The 20,395-nt window shown below is 24.0% G+C and overlaps 3 protein-coding genes across 5 annotated transcripts; 2 read left to right on the top strand and 1 right to left on the bottom strand.

Moving 5' to 3' along the window:
• The first annotated feature begins 211 nt into the window (after window positions 1-211).
• LOC126894950 (GRB10-interacting GYF protein 2) lies at window positions 212-11,053 on the top strand. Of its 3 annotated transcripts, none has more exons than XM_050666320.1 (24): window positions 213-393; window positions 954-1,024; window positions 1,782-1,974; window positions 2,032-2,265; window positions 2,328-2,626; window positions 2,697-2,808; window positions 2,865-2,961; window positions 3,024-3,374; window positions 3,867-4,037; window positions 4,103-4,260; window positions 4,332-4,465; window positions 4,667-4,754; window positions 4,826-4,993; window positions 5,064-5,309; window positions 5,918-6,094; window positions 6,162-6,220; window positions 6,278-6,389; window positions 6,628-6,830; window positions 7,243-7,426; window positions 7,488-7,815; window positions 7,896-8,120; window positions 8,180-8,352; window positions 10,690-10,792; window positions 10,863-11,053. In XM_050666320.1, the coding sequence occupies exons 2-24, from the start codon at window positions 993-995 to the stop codon at window positions 10,871-10,873; spliced, it is 3,858 nt and encodes a 1,285-aa protein (XP_050522277.1). In that variant the 5' UTR covers window positions 213-393; window positions 954-992; the 3' UTR covers window positions 10,874-11,053. The 3 variants fall into 3 exon arrangements, with proteins under 3 accessions (XP_050522279.1, XP_050522277.1, XP_050522278.1); XM_050666321.1 differs by lacking the exon at window positions 213-393 and adding an exon at window positions 575-842; XM_050666322.1 differs by lacking the exon at window positions 2,032-2,265 and having other exon boundaries at window positions 212-393.
• A 2,129-nt stretch (window positions 11,054-13,182) lies between these two features.
• Window positions 13,183-15,719, bottom strand: LOC126894957 (replication termination factor 2). Its single transcript, XM_050666335.1, has 4 exons — window positions 15,507-15,719; window positions 15,100-15,279; window positions 14,498-15,014; window positions 13,183-14,237 (listed from the first exon to the last, which is right to left on the bottom strand). Exons 1-4 carry the CDS (start codon window positions 15,573-15,575, stop codon window positions 14,026-14,028), a joined length of 978 nt encoding a protein of 325 aa, XP_050522292.1. The 5' UTR covers window positions 15,576-15,719; the 3' UTR covers window positions 13,183-14,025.
• A 171-nt stretch (window positions 15,720-15,890) lies between these two features.
• LOC126894959 (cdc42 homolog) lies at window positions 15,891-19,954 on the top strand. Its single transcript, XM_050666339.1, has 6 exons — window positions 15,891-16,153; window positions 16,293-16,408; window positions 16,689-16,761; window positions 16,834-16,943; window positions 17,667-17,864; window positions 18,759-19,954. Exons 2-6 carry the CDS (start codon window positions 16,304-16,306, stop codon window positions 18,846-18,848), a joined length of 576 nt encoding a protein of 191 aa, XP_050522296.1. The 5' UTR covers window positions 15,891-16,153; window positions 16,293-16,303; the 3' UTR covers window positions 18,849-19,954.
• Window positions 19,955-20,395: the final 441 nt, after the last annotated feature.

Here is a 20,395-nt window from a genome sequence, read left to right as displayed (position 1 = left end):
GTTCATTGTGATTCGTGTTATCTATACAAAGCGTCCTTACTAAAATACTAACAGCTGTTTAATGTAAACAATAGAATCGGGCGATGATTGGAGGATACCAGTCATATGATTATATCCCTTCTACATTTTTGTTCATTCGGTCTCACTCGCACCCACGTTTTAGTGTTTTGTATAAGATAGATATATTTATATACATTTATGCAAACACGTATATATCCAATATCTATCTATATCTATATCTACTGCTGAGTGTACATGTATATGTAATATATATTTTAATACGCTGGCACGGAATAAATATAAATTTGTTTTTTTATTTTTACATGAGAACGTGTGCACCTACGTCGGCCATATTGTTGCCATTAATCCCGTTTTTGGATTATATTATTTCAGGTACGCCTTAAAAATTTATGTTAACACAAAAGCCACCAATTCGTAATAATAAACACCTGAAACTTGGGAATTGAATGATTACTCTAGACCTTATAAGCTGCGCCATCGCTATCTACTGTTTACATTCATGTTATCCATAATAAATTTTTATCTTTTATTTCACCTGTAATTTCCTATTAATTAATTAAGAAAAACCTCTTAAACGTTATTGAAAAGATTCCGGCTGAATTACAAACGTTCCACTACAAGTTCTTCGTGCTTGTATTGACTAACGATTGTTAGGTTAGGTTTGCTTTGTTGTCACTATTTTGAATGTGAGATTTGTTGAGAATTAAATTTTTTTGTTGATTTTCGTGAATTTTGTCGTCGATTTTATTATGAAGCAAACATTCAACTGAATAATTAGCTTTTTACTAAATTTTGTTTGATTTTGACGTTTAATATTTTAGGTATATCATTAAAATTTTAAGACATTTTTTTTATTTAATTAGATTATTTTTTATAATCAACAGGTTTATAATGTTTTATTATTGTTAATCATAATTTTTCTTTTATTGCAGCATATTGAGTTTGATAAATTACATAAATAAGTTGAAGACATGACGGATTCTATTAAATTTGGTCCAGAATGGTAAGCAATCAAACAGTGTTTTTTTAACTCTTCTGAAAAAATTTTGAGTATTATAAATTAATATATTACATTGTTTTTTTAATTTAACCAATTTCATTTGGTAATTATTATTATTCCTTCCTTATCTATTTTGCTAACATAGAAATTTCAGATTAAATGTAAAATAACTATCTTTTCATATACAATTTTGTTTTTATTGGTAACTTTTTAGTTTTTAAATATAAAATTTATGAAAAAAATGGTAATGTACAAAAATTTTAATTCATAAAATACATAAATAAGTCAAGGAATTATTAAATCCAAAATAATATAGTTTATTTTTTATTTTCATTTAAAATGCATATCCTATTAAATTTATAGCTGATAAGATACTTTTTTACTTAAGAAATTAAAATTTTTTTTAAATTTTAATATTATGTAATCTTGTTCATTATTTTTAAGAGATTTGTTAATTTCTATTGAGTTTTCATATTTAAATTATGTCTTTTTGAATTGAGATTTTTAATATAAGAATCATTAAATTTATTATATTACATTTACATGTATTATGTTTAACTTGTATTTTTCTATTATAAAAATTAATCAATATTTCTAATATGTAACTTGTTATTCTATTTGAAAAATTTAATTTGATGGTATAATTATATGAATGTTTTGTTTTTAACTAAGATTTATGTAAAATATGTTCTTAAACACTGTTATTTATTCCTAATTTGGTGAAAAAAACTATATAATGACAGAAGTTTTATATTTTTAGGTTAAGAAATATGTCTCAAGGCATATCAAAGCCTCAACTAGCAGAGCATCGTTATGGTAGGGAAGAAATGTTAGCCCTTTTTGATATTTCATCCTGTAATCTTCCTCCAGAATCTCTAAAAGAGCTCTCTATGGTATATAGTGAAAAACCTCAAACACCACTGTCTTTACAGCAAATGTCTGAAGAAGAAACTGTAAGTTATATATTTTTATGCTTTAATTTATATACTTAAATTAATTAATAATTTTAGAGACTATGGAATCGAGGTATAAATAGTGATACTATAGTTAGAGCATCTGTACGAACTACTGGTGGTAGAGGTACTGCTATTGAAGTACGGGGTGGAAGTGCTAGTGCTAGAGGACGAGGAGGACGTGGTGGTTATTACTATAATACTACTCGGCCTGGATATGAAGAGGGTCCTGAAGGTGGAGGTTCACCAATGAACAGAGGTCCTCATAGACCTTTTGAACGCCTTAACTCCGTAATTTTATTTTATTAAAATTTATTTTAACCTTTATAATTTTATCTTTAAATTGTTAATAGAATGAGAGAAATTTAAATCGTAATGGAGAATACTCAAATGATTGGAGAGGACGAGACGAATCCAATAATTGGTGGAGAAAAAATAGAGGTGGCCTACACCAAAATCAGTCTGAAGAATCTAATGGACGTTGGGGTCGAACTCGAACAGATTCTTATAATAATGACAAATGGCCTGCAGGGAGGCCATCATCTAAATTTGATGAAGATGAAGGGTGGGATAGAGGAGATTCTAAATGGTCAAATAACACTAATATTAGTGATAGACGGAAACTTGATTGGGGAGAAACTTTACCAGAATGGTTGGTACTTTATTTATACTTCAAATTTCATCTAAGAAGATGAATAATATTTAAAAAAATAATTTGGTAGGGCTGTTGACAATCCTGGTGAAAAGGGAGGAAGTTTTGACTCGTCTGGAGCTTTCCATGATAGCAATCATTTTGAAGATCAACATTATAGCGAAAGAGAGCAGTCAAACAATGTAAGTTTATTGAAGGTTTTGAAAAAATAAATTGTTTAATAATTTTAATGTTAAAGGATCATGAGTATGAGGAAAACATTGATTCTAACAATGAAAATATTGAATGTTCAGAAATTACTTCTGATAAGCAATTGAATGGTCAAGAAATTGAAGGTTTGTTGTTTGGTCATTTTTTATTTAATAATTTAATTAAATAAAAATTTTTTTATAATTAGAAGTTACCTCAACTTCAGTATCTAGTTCACCTTCACAAAATGAAGAAGTTGTATCTTCCCCAGAACGGTTTAAAACTATGAGACAACAGCATCAACTTAATATTAGTTCACAGGTTCCTAAAGAATCCATTATTAAAAATGAACCAATTGTCATAAATCATCAAGAATGTATAAGAACACAACATGTTGAACAAGATATTCCTGTGGTTCATAGCAAAAGTAGTCCAGCTTTACCATTGATCTCTGATTGTCAACCAAATAAATTAGAGAACCTAAAAAATATTAGAGATGTGTCATTAATTAATAATCGTTTAGAAAATACTAATATCAATTCGATACATCGATCAACAAGTAAGACTTAAAATTACTTTATACAATTTAACTGTCTCATAGAATTAATATCTGAAAAATATTGTAAAATTAATAATAAAATATTTTATAATTTGAAGTCTTACTTAATTGAAATGTTAATTATTTTTAAGAATTCTGCTGTGCTTAAGTGAGATATCTTAGCAAACATGATTACTCTTATAGATTTAATTTTTCTATATAATGGAATAAGTTTTTTTTATTATTATTCCATCAGATAAATTTTACAATTTATGCAATTTTTATTTTTTATCTAAGTACCATATATATATATAACTCAAAATATATTTTAATATAAAATATTAAAATAAAATAAAAATTGTTTTAAATTTATTTTAGTCTTAATTAAAAAAATATATTTTTATGTTTTAATTATTCTATTAATATTAATTACTTTTTACCAAAAGTATACTTTAGTTTTAAAAAAATTATATTTATTTAATATTTTATTTGTGTGTTATGATTATATTTTAGGTTTAAATGCCAATGCTAATCATTGTTTAGATACTATGGATGCTGAAGCAGAATCTATGGTGTCTAGGTTAACTAGTGATAATTTTAAAATTGGTACTTCTACACACTCTGCTCTAGCACCACAATCAAGTAATAAATGGTTTTATAGAGATCCTCAAGGAGATGTGCAAGGTTTGGGACAATTTTTTAATTTAACAAAATTTCCATTTTATACAATATTAATTTTTTATTTGCAGGACCTTTTTTGACATCAGAAATGACTGAGTGGTATAGTTTGGGGTATTTTCATGATAACATGTTGATGGTTAAGCGGTCATGTGATGAAAATTTTTATTCGTTGGGTGATCTTGTAAGACTCAAAGGAAATTTACCATTTTCAGATACTCCATTTACTGTATGCTTATTTATTAATTTTAAACTTTTTTTATATATATATATATTTTTGTACAACAATATATTTTTTAGGAACAAGATGTCAAAATGACAGCTCGAATAGGAGTACAACCTCCACCCCCACATAATCCATTCACAATAAATGAGTCCTTGGTTCTACAACAACAGCAGCAACAACATTATCAATATAGACAATTATACTTGAAGTAAGATAAATCTAGATTTTTGTTATATTGTTGTGATTTATAGTGATAGTCAATTGCTAAAGATGATTTTTAGAACCTAAAAAAATGATTGTTTTAGTGAATAATATATGTTCTATTTTTAATTATAGAGTACTTCATCATAAAAATTATAGTTTAAAAAAGTAAATTTTAAAAAGTAAAGAACAATTTTTAATTTTTTAGACAAAGAGAAATTGCAATACAGAGTGCAGTTCATCAGCTATCGCAGTCTGAAAGATGGAATACTTTATCACCTATTGAACAGCAACAGGTAGTCTAAACATTATTTTTTCAATTGTATATTTATGGATTTCTATTTTAAACAATTAAATTTTGTATTAGATGATAATGCATCATATAAGAAATGTTGAAGTTAATTCCACCATACCTCCAATATTTGCAGCGCCTATTATTCCTCAACCTCAGCCATCCTTACATTCAATGAACCCCCCTACTAATAATAATTTGATGGTGATGCTATCACAAATGCAACAACAACATTTTAATCATGTAAGTTGAAAATAAGATCAATTACTTGTGTTATTAGTTATGATTTATTAAACAGTATATAATACCATAGCAAATAGATCCTAAACATAATGCTCATGGTATTCCTCCAAGCCAGCCTATCAATCAACAAATGGATCCATTACATTCATTAGTTCAAAGTATGGGAGGTTTAAAATCCTCTACATCATCACCAGTAAGTGTACCACATCATCATCCGACTTCAAACGCTATTCGGACCAATACTACACAACCAGAAAACAATCCTATATCCGATTTATTAAGACAATTAGGTGCACCTCAAGATAAACCATTGAAGGTAAATTATGATTATTAATATTTAACATTAGGTTTATGTAAGATTTCTACACTACTTGTCTGATTTAATATTGTAAAAATTATAATTTTTCTTTTTTGTTATCTCCTGAAACTTTACTTTATTGTTTAATTTGACGTTGTTATAGTTTAAATGTTTGGTAGAAATAAGATTACTTATCATAGAAATGCTATTTGTGTTTTTGTGGTATAACTTAAAATTTAAATAAATAATAAAACTTTAAAATTATAATTTAGCTTGGTCTATTTAATCTAAACAGCTCTCGGGGGATACTTTAAAATGTTACTAATTCTATAAATATTACATGATAAGTAAAAAGTATATATATATATAAATATACTATTTTAAAAGATAACAATACAATGTAACTTCTGCTACTTATTGTACAATAAAAACTGAGTAGTAAGACTTTTTTTTTTTTTTGCTCCCTGAATAAATGTCTTTAAATGATTTGTCTAAATGAGTGAATGTATGAACATAATAAAAAATGTGTTATAATTTATGTTTGTACATTTTCAGATCATAGTATGGACATATAGTAATAAAACATATTTCATTGTTATTATAAAATGTTTGTTTTAAATTTTCAGGTTACTGAGACAAGTGTTTGGGGAATGGATTTCTCTGATAAACAAAAAATGAATGGCCCAATTGGATTAGGTGGTTGGCAATCAATGCCTTCAGTCGACCAATCTCAACAAACTCCAGGAGTCTTATGGGGATCTGGAGAATACACTAAAATAATTGGTGCTGATCATCAAGCAATTGTTAGTAAATCATTTAATGTAATTTTGAATTGCCCATTAAATTGAAACCATATCATAAAATTTGTAGGAGGAGGCAATTAAAGAGGAAGCAAGAAGAAGTGAAGAAGCTAGAAAAAAGGAAATCATGTAATTAAATTTATTTTTATTCTCCTATTATCTGAGTACTAATTCATTAATAATTAGGAAACAAAATGAACAGTTAAAAAAGCGGGAAGAAGAGAAAGCTAAGATGGAAAAAGAGATAAAAAGAAAACAAGAATTAGAAAAAATAAAACTAGAAGAAGAAAGAAGAAAAGTAAATTTATTTAAAAAATTTTAAATGTTATAATTGTTATGTTTCATTAAAAATTCAACAAAAATGTTTGTTTTTTCCCGTAATTTTTCAATATATTGTTGTTAATGTTATAATTTAGGTAAGGAGTTGTATATGTAGAATTTAGTCATTATTTTAAAAAAATGGAATAATTCTTTTTATTATAATTGATTGTTTATTCATAAATAAAACATTGTAATATAATACATACTTATTTTAGGAGGAAATAAGAAAACATAAAGAACATGAAAAAAAATTGAGAGAAGATGCAGAAAAAAAAAAATTAGAAAGAAAAAAACTTGAAGAAGAAAATTCAAAAAAACGTGAACATGAAAAAAAAGTTAAAGAGGAGAAAGAAAAAAGACTGTTAGAAGAAAAAAAGAAAGAAGAAGATAGAAGACTAATTGAAGAAGAGAAAAAAAAGTAATTCAAAACTTTTTATACATATTTGGCTATTAATAAAAATGTATTATCTATGTCTTTTATTATTTTCTTATTAAATGTTTAATATTTTTTTTTCAATCCAATTTTCATGCTTAATTCAGATAAAATTTGATTTTTGGAAAATTTGAAAATTTCCTGGTTAAAAAAATAGAGCCATACTATCTTAGCACTGACTTGTAACTGTACATTAGGCACAGTCACATTTCAGATTTGCTTATACCATTCCTTTTATTATTATTCTTATTTAATTAAAAATAATGTTAGAAATTTTTTAATTACCTTAAATACATTTTTATCTTAATTATTTACAAGTTTTCAAGTAGAATGAAACTTGTAATTATAAATAAATAAATAATTATTTTATGCATAATGATTGTTTTTAAATTTTTAGAAAGACGGAGTTAAAAAAGAAAGAGGAATTAAAAAAAAAAGAGGAACAAAAAAAGAAAGAAGAACAAAAGCGTAAAGAAGAATTTAAAAAACAAGATCAAAAAAAAAAAGATGACGATCATAAGAAGAAACAAGATTCTTCTAAACCAAATTCTTCAGTTCCTATTGTTACAGAACCACAAAAAGTAATTATTATTATTATTTTATAATTATAATTTACTTATTAGTGTATTTATTTTTTTAAAGAAGAAAAAAAAAGACCCACAAACTGTAGCTCATAATGGTGTTGAAACAGCTTCTGCTCCATGGGCAGGTAGTGATCAAAAAAAACAAGTTCAAGTAAAATCAATGGCAGAAATTCAAGCAGAAGAACAGAAGCGTGAGCAGTTAATTAAGCAAAAAGAACGGGAAAGAACTGAACGAGAGATGTGTCTAGCTGCAATTGAACAAGCAAAACAAGAAAAAGCTAGAGCTAATATTAAAATGCAATCCTGGTCTACAGTAATAGCTAAAAATGTTCCTCAGCCCCAGTCTGCATCTAGTAACTCTGTATGGGGAACTACTAATCAAACAAGTAATGTTTTACATGTTTTTATGATCCTAGTGACTCATTTAAAAATATTGGATTCATTAGCTAAGTTTTTAATTGACTAGATACTGAAAAACAGCCAAATCCCCCCAAATCTAATAAGGCTTCAATTACAAATACCAACAAAAATAATCCCAAAAATAATGTGGTAAAAAATCCTAGCCAAGTTGCTCAGAATAATGTAATGAAAAAAGTTTTAGAAAATCGTGGTGAAAATAATAATTGTAATGATGAATTTAGTCAGTGGTGTTGTAAACATCTTGCAGCTATTAACAAAAACACTATTGATAGTAAGTAAAAAAATAAAAAATAAAATCATATTTTCTTAATTAAATTATAATTATTTTAGTACCTACATTTGTTACATTCTTGAAAGATGTTGAGTCTGAGTATGAAGTTAAAGAATATATTCAGAGTTATCTAGGAGATAATAAAGAAGTACGAGAATTTGTTAAACAATTTTTTGATAAAAGGTTGAAAATTCAAAACAAACAAAAAGGGTCAGACTTTGTTGAAATGAAGGTATGTGTACTTTAAATATTTTTATCTTATAAATTGTTTATATTTTCTTTACTAATTTCAAGTTAAAGTATGAAAATTAAGTATTGTAATTTAATAAATAACATATGAGATAACAATAGTATAGACTACTCTCATAAAAAAATGTCAATTTTTTTTTATATACATGTAATGGAATTTTTAACGGATTCGATGAAAGGGACAATTTTGATAAATTGTAATAAAAATTGGAAATTTGACAGATACCCTGCTTTTGAATAATTGAATCACAAATATTATTTGTGTATATAAAAAATCAGGTAGATAACGCCCTTTAATAGTATATGTATTACACCTGTGTATATTTTCTTGTTGTCTTTCAGCATAAGTAGCTCCTATTTGATTAATTGTTTTATTAGTTTGTATTCACTGAGGAATATTATTATGTTTATGAAGTAATAAAAAAAAATGTTTAATTATATAAATTTAAATGGTATTCAATAATTACAACATTTTAATGAAAGCTTTTTTTTTTAAATTATCTGAAAAAATATTTTATAAAAAAGTATTTGCAAGAATTTGTTAGGTGGACAAAATTTTGAAGAGGCCAAATATTGCTCCTTAAAAATACTTTTTTACTAATTACACATGATTTTTCTTAATTTTTAGAAGAGACAATTCTGAATATGGGGGTTAAGCTTTCCACCTAATGCCTTTACGGGGTGATCAGTTAATCATTAATCACTTGATTACTTGCTAAATAAATATAATATTGGAAAAAAAATTTTTTTATTTTTATTAGTTAAATATATATCTTAATTTATAAGCTAATAAATATTTTTTGAATCATACCTTATAATTAAAAGGGGTGTCAAATTAACTTTTTTAAATAGCAACATATTTAACTAAATTGTAAAATAGAAACTAATTTAATTAAGAAAATGAATGGGGTCGATAAAAACCTTTGAACCAGTACTTCAGAAGTTATTAATAATTTAAATTAATGATGAAGGTGAAAAATGGGTGTTGCTATTTTTATTATTAGTCGTTTGTTCGCCCCACCTATGTATAAAAATGAAAATAACTTCCAAAATACTGGTTTTATTTTCTTAATTAAATTAGTTTAATTAAGTTTAAAAAGTTTAATTAAATGATACCATCTAAAAATAAAGTTGACACCTCTTTTAGTTATAAGGTACGATTCAAAAAAGTATTTATAAGCTTATAAATCAAGAAATATATGTAACTAGTAGAAAAAAAATGTTTTTTTTTTCAATATTGTATTTATTTATCTAATAATCAAGTTGTTTATGATTGGACTGGGTAATTGGTTTAAACTTATTACCCTGTATTATGGTCTTTACTTAAATAAGGAGAGAATATTTTAAAATTAAGATTTTGGCTTTTTTATTTCATTAATGCTGAATATTTAGTTACACAGCTTTTACAAGTACTCAAATATTTAAAATGTTTTATTTAGTACTCTTACTGTAATCATTTTTTTTCATAACTACAACATTAAAAATGAACTTTTTTGTCAAAATAAAAACATAAATTTTATACCAAAAATATGTTATCCTAATAACCATGAAATATTGTTAAACATATATCAATTCATAACATTAAACAATACTTTAAAATATGTTTATATATTCTTCTCAAAAATGATAGTTAAAAATTAAATTGTATAAAATTAAAAAATTGTTTATGTAAAGCTAATCATTTGACCGTTCTTTAAACTGCTTTAGTTGAATGATAGAGTTATTTTTATTCTAAATTCCACCATTTATGGTTAAACACAAATTTTAAATGAAAAAAATTCAAGTTTTAACATTAAAATAATAATAATATAAAAATATTATTTTGATCTCTTTATTTTAGATAACTGTAGTCTTATTTCAGTATTCTAAAAAATAGTCCTTAATCATTTTTAAAATATGTTATTAGATATAAATTGAAAAGTTTATAGTCTTTTATAAATTTGCAATAGAATTTTAATATAGTTTTATACGTTAATTTAATATATAAAGATTTAATTCAACATAATCTTTTCACTTTTATAAGAAACAAAAAATGTAATTGTTATAAACATATATTATTAAATTGTTATCTTGTAAAATATCATAAGTTATATAGTTATATTAAAATTAATTTTTCTGTTAATAATTAATTTGAATTTTTATATTATTATATTCTTGGACCTTTTAAAATATATATAAGATTCAGTTGCCTTGAATTCACTTTTTAATAACTTTTAAGATCCATTTTTATGAAATTATAAATTATAGATATCAGTGTAATAAGAGAAAGATATTTAAATAATTCACAACTTTCATGTTTAATTGATAAATATTTTTACAGAGCAAAAATAAAAAGAGGAATAAAATGGTGCCTTTAGATAACAAGGTTCTTGGTTTCAATGTGGTTGCATCAGAACGCATCAATGTCGGAGAATTAGACCTTGGTGAATAAGGTTGATCATTAAATCATTAAATTATCTGATTTTTAATCTTGTTTGTCATCTTGGTTTTTAGGAACGATTTAGATCTTTGAGAATGTAAAGAAACAATTTTATTTGAGTATTAAATATTTTCCATGTTTCTCGTTGAAATTTTTTTTATTGATAAATATATATATTTAAATAAATTCAATTCTTTTTATCATCATTTTTTTTCTTGTAAATATATAAAAAATTAATAATATTAAAATTATTGTTAATTTTCTAGATGATTGTTGTCATATTTTTTGTACAGGCATCCACTGGTTAAATAAGTAGGCTTTTATATTGACTGTACATTTATATCCTTTCATCTAGTTGCCTAAATTATTTATTATTATGTAAATAAAAGATTAGTTATTATAACACTATTATAAAGAAAATGTATGTGTAATAAATAATGCAAATTAGCATTTATATATACATATATAAATAAATATAATTTTATAGTAAAAAGTATATGTATATACGTTTTATCTTATTGTTCAATATGTTTGAAAAATTGTATAATATTTATGAATATTTCTATGAATTATTTTTGAGTCGATGATTCAAGTCAATTTTGTAACTTTTGACAAACTAATAACTTGTTGAAGTATTATGTTTTGCATTATTTGAAGAGTTTTTCTAACAATTGCTAATTAATACTTTCTATCAATAATATGATAACTTTCGATAATTTAGAATGATGAGCTTCATTTATTCTGAATTCAAAATGTATTTAAATTGAGTTTCAAGAAGATTAGTACATTTGACATCCAACATGTGTAACATTTCCTTTGTTTCATAAATATCATCCCTGGTTATAATGAATAGCTATTTTATTGTGATAGTGTACAAAGTTATCTTTAATTGTGATAACTGGGTATTTCACTACTTTGACTTTTACTGATTGATACTTGTGATTAAATTTTAAAAACTGTTTACTGTGTAAGTTTTGAGCAAAATGTAGAGGTCAATGTTCTCTATAGCTCAAATTTTAGATCATAAAATTAGCTCCTGGTAAATTTGTTAAATGGCTAAATAATATAAAATAATGGTTATTTTATATTATGTTTAAAATATAATACATTATAATATAACTTGTAACATATATTTGTATATAAAGAAACATTTTATGCTTAAAACTAGTTTTATACACTTAAAAAACAAATTTTTTTACGATAAAAAAACTTAAAAATAAAAAGTTCTAAACATGAAAATAATATTTTTTTTGAAAAAAAAAATTATATAAAATATACAGTAAATTTTTCCAAAATATTTAAATATTATATGCAAAATAGGAGTGTTAATCTTATTTTTTCAATTTGCAACGATACATGAATAGATGTAATTAAGAAAATGACTGGTCAATAACAACTTTTGGACCAGAATTTATTAACAATTTTAATTAATGACTGGAGGTAAACTGTAAGTGTTTCTATTTTTATCACTAGTTATTTTCCTACAGTACTCTTCGTCCTGTCTATGTATAAAAATAAGAATGACTTCCGAAGCCTGGTACTAGAGTTGTTATTAACAAGTAATTTTCTTAATTACATTATTATCTATCAAATAAGCTAGTTAATGATTATTAGCTAGTTAGTACTCCTCTAAAGAATTTGACTACCCTACGCCTATAAAAAAATGTCAGATCAAAGCTATTTGCTTAATTTTTGAATTAAAGGTGTAAATGTAATATTTTAAATCAATGTTTACAAAATTAAAACAATACTTAATTTAACTAATAAATTTATTAGTAATATTTATGGAATAAGATACAACCCAATAGTAATATTTAATGCAAAAAATAATTATGCTTCTGTGACAGATAATTTATCCCACTTATACCCCCTCTTTAAGTAGGATAGATTATCGCAGTGAAAATGAATACACGGTGAAGATCTAGTTTTTCTATATATCCCTCAAAAAGCAAAACTCTAAATGTAACTGTGCTTTCACGACGGCACTGGTAATATTCTTAGTATAGCCACAGAATAAGATGTTTGACTTTCTGTAGTATAGCGTTAATCTTTATAATCATAGTGACATTACTTTGTCTATGGTTTCATTAATTCTTCTCTATTCTATAATTAGAATAGAATATTTCTAATTTTATATCTATCCATACCTATTGGAAACAATTTTAAAGGGCTTATTTTATGTTTGGGATCTTGGTACCACTGATAAATCAGTTTCAATTCTCAGCTGTTATCTTACAACTTTTTTTGCAAAGGGTTAGAAGAAAGCCATACATTATCCCTGCGAATCTATTGTTCCTTCTCAAAAAGTTTCTTGTACCATATTTTCAAAATAATTTTTTAAAAAGATGATTGCATCAAAGGGATTACAAATGGTTCGTCATTTTTCAGCAACAGCTGCTCGAAATAGTCATGCGTATGAAGGCCCTGGCAGAAATTTGCCCTTTGATGTGTACAGCAAGTATAAGTTTACTGCACTTTTAGCGGTGTTCTTTAGTTCCGGATTTGGGCTACCTTTTTTAATGGTAAGGTTTGTCAAACGCAGAGGTCAATAATGTAGTTTTATATGTATTTATTAATGTGTAGTGTGTTTACCAAAGATAATAAATGAATACTAGATGTTACATTTTTTTTACAATGTTAAAATATGATTGAAATATTGATATAATTATATATTATTAATTAAATAAATTATACTTCAATGAATTTATTTTAAGTTTTGTATTAAACTTTAATCTCCTTCTTCTAAATAGTGTTTTTGTATTAAACTTTTAAAAATATGAACAAATGTTTTTGGATGTTTTAAAATTTTCTGTTATTAATTAAAAATATATTATATTTTAATACCCAGGTATAATAATTAGTTATAGATAGTACTATTTGAAAAAGAATTGTCACCCTTATAAGGTATAAGAAATGAACATAAAAAATATTTTTAACAGATTAATGAAGATATATAACTAACAATTTTAAGAGAAATTGAAAAGCTAGTGAAGAAATTATTATTCTGATATAACTAAAAAATTTAAACACCATAACTATTTATCCTCATTTAGCCCCTGAATTTTCAGAAAATTTAAAATGAACCATATAAACCAAAGCTTAGTATAATTTAATTTTTTTAGAAAATAAGTACATAGATATTTTTGTACACTAAAATTTTATGTATATATGAATATTATACAATTAAAATGGTTTTTTGAAAATAACAATTATGCTATATAATTTACATGTTTAAATTTAGTTATAAAATGGGTTGTATGTTATCCAATGAGCCCTAGTTTGTTTTTTATCATCTTCATGACTAGTAAATAGAGATTTGAACACGTTAGTTGCTGATTCATCTTTAGCAATACTATGAGATAATTTTGCTTTTTTGTAAACTGGATCTTCAAGTTTACGACAACAAGAATTTGTACTTGTTGAACTGGAACTGGCAGAGTATAAAGCTTCTGTAAACAAATTTTATCTAATTAATCACTAAAATTTAAAGAGTGTAGTGTTTTTAAAATATGGTATACATTTATAATAAAAATACTAAACAAATATTTGTTGGTTTTTAAGAGGTATGATTATCATAGAGATTTAGTAGGAGATAATATAGAAGCTATTAATTACTTTAATAGATATTTATGTTAGTTTTTGCTAAAAAAAAGATCTAAATTTTACTTAGGAAAAATAATACAGTGAATAAAATTATATTTAAACTTACTCTTATTTTGTTCTTTTTTAAAACTGGGCTCCAATTTTCTTTTAGTTTCTTCACTTTTATTTTCTAATTTTACGTTAATATTTTTAAATTCTATTTTAATGGAATCGGGTTTTATAATTTGTGGCTTAACATCTTTTAAATCAATAGATTCATTAGACTCCTTTTTAATGACAATCTCTTTACTTTTATTTTTTTTACTTTTTAATTTTTCCTTTCGTTTAACCAATCTTTGTTTCATTAAGTTAATATCATCTTCACTTGGGTTTAATATAACAATATCATCGTCTACATAATCAGATGTACAGTTTACACATTTATTATCAGCACCTAACTTTAAACCTCTTTCTGAAATAACACACCCACAATTCCATAAAAAACAAAATTTGGAACGATCATTCACCTCTAAACCAATTAAAGGACATATATAGGGTGAGACATTATTATCTGTATATCCTCCAACACTTTGGGCTTTTCCTTTGAATGCAGGATTTGCAGTAAATTTTATTTCTTTGATATCCTGAAATTTGAATAAATAAATATTATAATGATTAGAACATTTTTTAGTTAATTTTTATGGATATATTAGCCAAAAAATTACATACCTTGAGATTTTTTATATGTATAGAGCATTCAGGAAGTGGAGTCTTATTCAATAAATGTTGTAATATAGATTCTTTATTATATAAAAGACCCATTCCACATGCAACTATTGGTGATCTAAGAGCTTCTTGAGTTAGATGGCAATTGCGCCAACGGAATAACTGTTCTGATGATTTATCCTTCTGTAAAATAAATTATTAAACATATATGGTGATTGTTTGAAATAATGAATATTTATAAATATTTAATAATTATTTTCCAAAAAAAATATTATAATGAGGCTTCGGTTATTAGTACTTGTTATGATAAATTTAACCATTTGTAAAAATAATTATCTAAGTATTTTTATATACTATATATATACATATATTATAATAAGTTTAAAAACAAATTTGAAGGAATTCATTACCTGCTCTGGCTTCTTTTTAGTTCGAACCAATTCATCCCTTTTAGGTATAGTACCACCATCACATCCCATTTTAAAATTGTTTTTAAATAAAAATAAATAAATTGATAAATATTGTTGAATTTATGTTATATATTACAGTAGACTGAAGTGAAATATATCGAATGTTAAGATCAATATAATAATATTTTAACCATGAACTATTTTTATTGGTGATTTTGGCTAATGAAAACAATTTTGATAAAATATTTGTGGACAGTATCTCCAACACGTACCATTTGTTGGATTTGTGGTACCACTGTTTTGTCGGCGAATAACCTTTACGATAGCACAGTGCGGCAACGTGGCCCGAGCTATTTTGTGTGTGTTGACGCCCGATTCCCGAAATTCTTGTTATTCTGTCGTAGTAATTCCGAACCATTACTCCGTAAATGCGATTGTGTGAATTTAATGACTTGCCGCTCTTCATATGTATTAATTTTTACGTAGTTAATTAGTTTGATAAAATTATTTTTCCTCATAAATATTTCTATTATACATTTTTCTTGGTTGTGTACATCTTATTAGTGTATTATTTATTGTCTACTTGCTTTGCGTATACGTTTTCTATTCTAGTGCCATAGTTGAACTTTGTAGATAACTATTTACAGGTATAAATAATTCTTTCTGATATTCATAGTGTAATATGTTAATCGTAATAGTTAAACCTTTAATGTTTGTAACTGATTTTTATAAAGTATTATTTGATTATTGCATTCAGAGTTTTTATTGTATATTTTTTGTTAATAGTCAACTACAACATGCAAACTATTAAGTGTGTGGTTGTTGGTGATGGAGCTGTTGGTAAAACATGTTTACTTATTTCATATACAACAAACAAATTTCCATCAGAATATGTACCAACAGTAAGTGATTTAATCATATTTATAAGAATATATTAATTTATTGAATATACATTTTGTTTCAATTTATAATTTAAATTAAATTCTTATTTAGAATTCAAACCAAATGAAAAATATTTTTTTACTTTTACAGTTCATTGTATCAAATAGATTAGTTATAAAATTTTTGTTTATCTAATTTTTTAGTATTATCTCATTGTTTCAATAAAATTTTACATATTATTTCGATTTTTTTATATATATATATATATATTTGATGTTACATAATAAAAAACTCTTTTAGGTTTTTGACAATTATGCTGTTACTGTGATGATCGGAGGAGAACCATACACATTAGGTCTATTTGATACAGCAGGTATACTTTTTTTATTTCAATGCTTATATGTATATAAATTTGATTATAAATATACAATGCTTTCCTTTTTAGGCCAAGAAGATTATGATCGCCTTAGACCATTGAGTTATCCACAAACAGATGTTTTTCTTGTTTGTTTCTCAGTCGTTTCTCCTTCATCTTTTGAAAATGTTAAAGAAAAGGTATGTTTTATCAATTATTTATTATTTATAGAGATAATGAATTCTCGGAGGAAGTAAAATTGTATTTTTAGATAATTATATGATTAAGAATTAGATTCTTTTTATGTTAACAAAAATCTAGTCTTAATTACATTAATACTAGAACCCTTAAAATTGATATAAAATTATTTGCTTATTCAGAAGAGAATAATATCTCACTATCAATACAATAGTATGTATAATATTTCTAGGTAGTAAAAGCATATTAATAACTATATTATATGATAAATCTCGAAAAATTATATTTTAAGATATATGAATTCAAAGATATGATCTTCCATAAAAGTTAAATTAAGTATTACTTATTTATATATTATTATACAAAATTAATATATTTATGTGTAATATTCATGTCGATTTTCATAAACATCATAATCATATATTTGAGATTGCTCCCTAATTTATTAATAATGTGATATGATTTAACATTTCTTATTTTCTTGTTCACGTGGTTTTCAATAAATAATAAATTAAAAAAGGACAAGATGAGAAATTTTATATTAATCTCTTACATTTTTTTCCAATTTTTAATTTGGTACAACTATAGTTTTATTGTCACAAATTGTTTTGATTAAATTTAACTATAACCTTATTAGTGATTATGAATATAAAGTCTTTTTAATTATTAATATAAGTGTATTTCAGCCATTGTCTATATTTATAGTATTTTTTTTTTTTTTGTAGTGGGTGCCAGAGATAACCCATCACTGTCAAAAAACTCCATTCCTTCTTGTTGGTACACAAATTGATCTTAGAGAAGATGCAACAACTGTAGAAAAGTTAGCCAAAAATAAACAAAAGTCTATATCTTTTGAACAAGGAGAAAAACTAGCTAAAGAGCTTAAAGCTGTAAAATATGTTGAGTGTTCTGCATTAACACAAGTTAGTATTTAACAATTTATTGTTGTTTAATATAATTTTTTTACAAAATTAATATAATAAAAAATATTTATTCATAATAATAATAGTGAAATATTTTAAACACATTAAGTGTTTTTGATTAATTTGTAAATAAACTCTTAAGTAATATTCACATTTTAAAACTTGTACCAACTCCTCAAATTGGTAAATCCTGTAACTTCATATAAAATTCTTAACTGGAAAATTATTTCTATATACTCAGAATAAAATTATTTTTATATTATTGATCTATGCTATTAATGTATAATAAATGTTGCTATATAGTATAATATGGTTTCTAAAATCAGTATTTACTGTTTATAATTGAAGAACTATAATAAACTGCCTTGAGCGCATTATTTAAGAAGTGTTTAAAGGAAAAAATGATATAGTCTGTATGTTTTTATAACAATATAAAAAATGTTTTGCTAATATATTTTTTAAAAATAGAAACTTTTCAATTAAAAAAAATTAAGTGAAAAATCAACAAAACAAACTGTGGTGTTTTGCATTTTAATGTAGGCTTTATCAAAAATTGTATTTAATACTTTATTTTAATAAATAATTTATTTGTATTATATGAAAGTCCACTATCCTAAAAATATATTGTTACTATTATTATTTTTTACTTGTTTATTTTTATAACTTTCAATACAAAGTATTGTTATAGCTTGACAATTCTTTTTTGTTATTGTTACTATTTTTAAAAAGCAGTTTATAGAAATAATACAACAAATTTTGATGGTATATGAGAATTTTTATATTATTATTTAATATAACAAAAATGATTAAAATAAAAACTTGTTTACCTGATATATTTTTAAATAATTAAAAAAATTATTTTAGAAAGTAATCAAGATATTTTTTTTTTAACAGAAAGGATTAAAAAATGTTTTTGATGAAGCTATTCTTGCAGCTCTGGAGCCTCCAGAACCAGTGAAAAAAAGAAAATGTATTATACTCTAGAGCTATGGACAAATACATAAATAAAAATATGACAAATATGTCATAATTTTATTAAAATTTTTTAAATTTATAAAAATAATGAAATGGTTTAGTATGTAAACGCTGATAAAATATTAATTATTTTGTTTTAACTAATCTTAAAAAATATATTATATGTATGTAGTACATAATATACATATATATATTTAAATTATTTTTTACTTTATATAAAATTTTGCATGAGATCCAGATGTACAATAATTTTAAATATTGAATAACTAATATCATTTCTTTGTCATTAAAAATTGTCATCCTAGTCTGTTGTTTAAAAGGCTAATTTTTTCTGATATATAATTTTTACTTTATATATACAAATTTATGTACAATTTTAATTATATATTATTTTATTAAACACTTCAATTTTAAATGAAAATACTGTTAATAACCTATAATATTAAGATACCCAATGAATAGTTATCAGGTCAAATCCTGCCATATTTTTAAAAACAATTTTATAAAATGAAAATTTTATACATAATTTATTTCTATACTTGATTTTAAATTGTATGAAGGTAGATGAATAAACAAAATATAATGAATTTTACTTGTGAATATTGACTTGCGAAATTCATACAATTAAATTTAAATTTAACAATATTTTTTTAAACTAAACTTTTTTATGCCTAGTTGTATATTTATTTTTTATATCACTGTTTCTTAGATTAATTACTCTTGAAATTATGTAATGATGTTATGATATGAAACTATTTATTGTCTAGTGGCTTTTTATACTTTGGTCAATATAATGCGATAAATATACAGCCATAAATATGTTATATTACTGTTTTCAAATGGCCAATTTTGATTTTTGCTATAAACAAGCAGAACAAAAAATTAACTGAACATATATGAAAAATTATTTATAAACAAAGACTTATTTATTGTCTACCTCCTGAATGATTTTTGTTATATAGCTGATTACAGTTGTTAAATTTTTTTATAGTCATAACTAAATTGTACTTTAATTTTAATATGAAATTTTTAACTACCATGTGTACCTATTAATAGAAACATTGGAATATATTTATTCAACATTGGTTAAATAAAAATTAATATGTTTATTTTTACTTTGTATTAATGTATCATAATACAATTATTCATTGAATGTTTTAATTTAAAAAACGAATTAACCTTAACATTGTTTTATTTTTAAAATATTTATTAAGTTTTTTGACGGCAGAACAACAAAAATATTATTGATTTTACAAAAAATAATTGTGGGCTCATTTTATCTTCTAAGTATATACTTTCATACATTCAATAGTTCAAAACTGTACAGCTTAAATTTTATCAAAAAATATTTTCTATGCTACTTATTCTAAATAATTATATACAATATTCCATAATCTGAGTGATACCGGTAACTATTTTATAGTTTAATTAAGATGAAATGGATCCGTATACATAACATTCATATTATTTTGAGCTTTTTACATAGGTATCCATGAACGGTATTACAAGAAGGTGGATAGATTTATAAGACAGATTCAATTTAAGGGATAATAATA

This window comes from Daktulosphaira vitifoliae, unplaced genomic scaffold, assembly GCF_025091365.1.
Source record: "Daktulosphaira vitifoliae isolate Bord-2020 unplaced genomic scaffold, ASM2509136v1 Scaffold_1, whole genome shotgun sequence".
Taxonomy (NCBI): Eukaryota; Metazoa; Arthropoda; class Insecta; order Hemiptera; family Phylloxeridae; genus Daktulosphaira; species Daktulosphaira vitifoliae.
Note: the sequence above shows the minus strand (reverse complement) of the source record. Positions and strands in the feature narration are given on the sequence as shown.

Coding starts and splice junctions, on each gene's coding strand:
- LOC126894950 (XM_050666320.1), top strand. CDS start 993: ATGACGGATTCTATTAAATTTGGTCCAGAATG. Junction 2,266..2,327: donor CTTTTGAACGCCTTAACTCC/GTAATTTTATTT, acceptor AATTGTTAATAG/AATGAGAGAAATTTAAATCG. Junction 4,261..4,331: donor TTTCAGATACTCCATTTACT/GTATGCTTATTT, acceptor TATATTTTTTAG/GAACAAGATGTCAAAATGAC.
- LOC126894957 (XM_050666335.1), bottom strand. CDS start 15,575: ATGGGATGTGATGGTGGTACTATACCTAAAAGGGATGAATTGGTTCGA. Junction 15,280..15,506: donor CTAAAAAGAAGCCAGAGCAG/GTAATGAATTCC, acceptor TTTATTTTACAG/AAGGATAAATCATCAGAACA. Junction 14,238..14,497: donor TAAAAAAGAACAAAATAAGA/GTAAGTTTAAAT, acceptor ATTTGTTTACAG/AAGCTTTATACTCTGCCAGT.
- LOC126894959 (XM_050666339.1), top strand. CDS start 16,304: ATGCAAACTATTAAGTGTGTGGTTGTTGGTGATGGAGCTGTTGGTAAA. Junction 16,762..16,833: donor AGGTCTATTTGATACAGCAG/GTATACTTTTTT, acceptor TTTCCTTTTTAG/GCCAAGAAGATTATGATCGC. Junction 17,865..18,758: donor AGTGTTCTGCATTAACACAA/GTTAGTATTTAA, acceptor TTTTTTTAACAG/AAAGGATTAAAAAATGTTTT.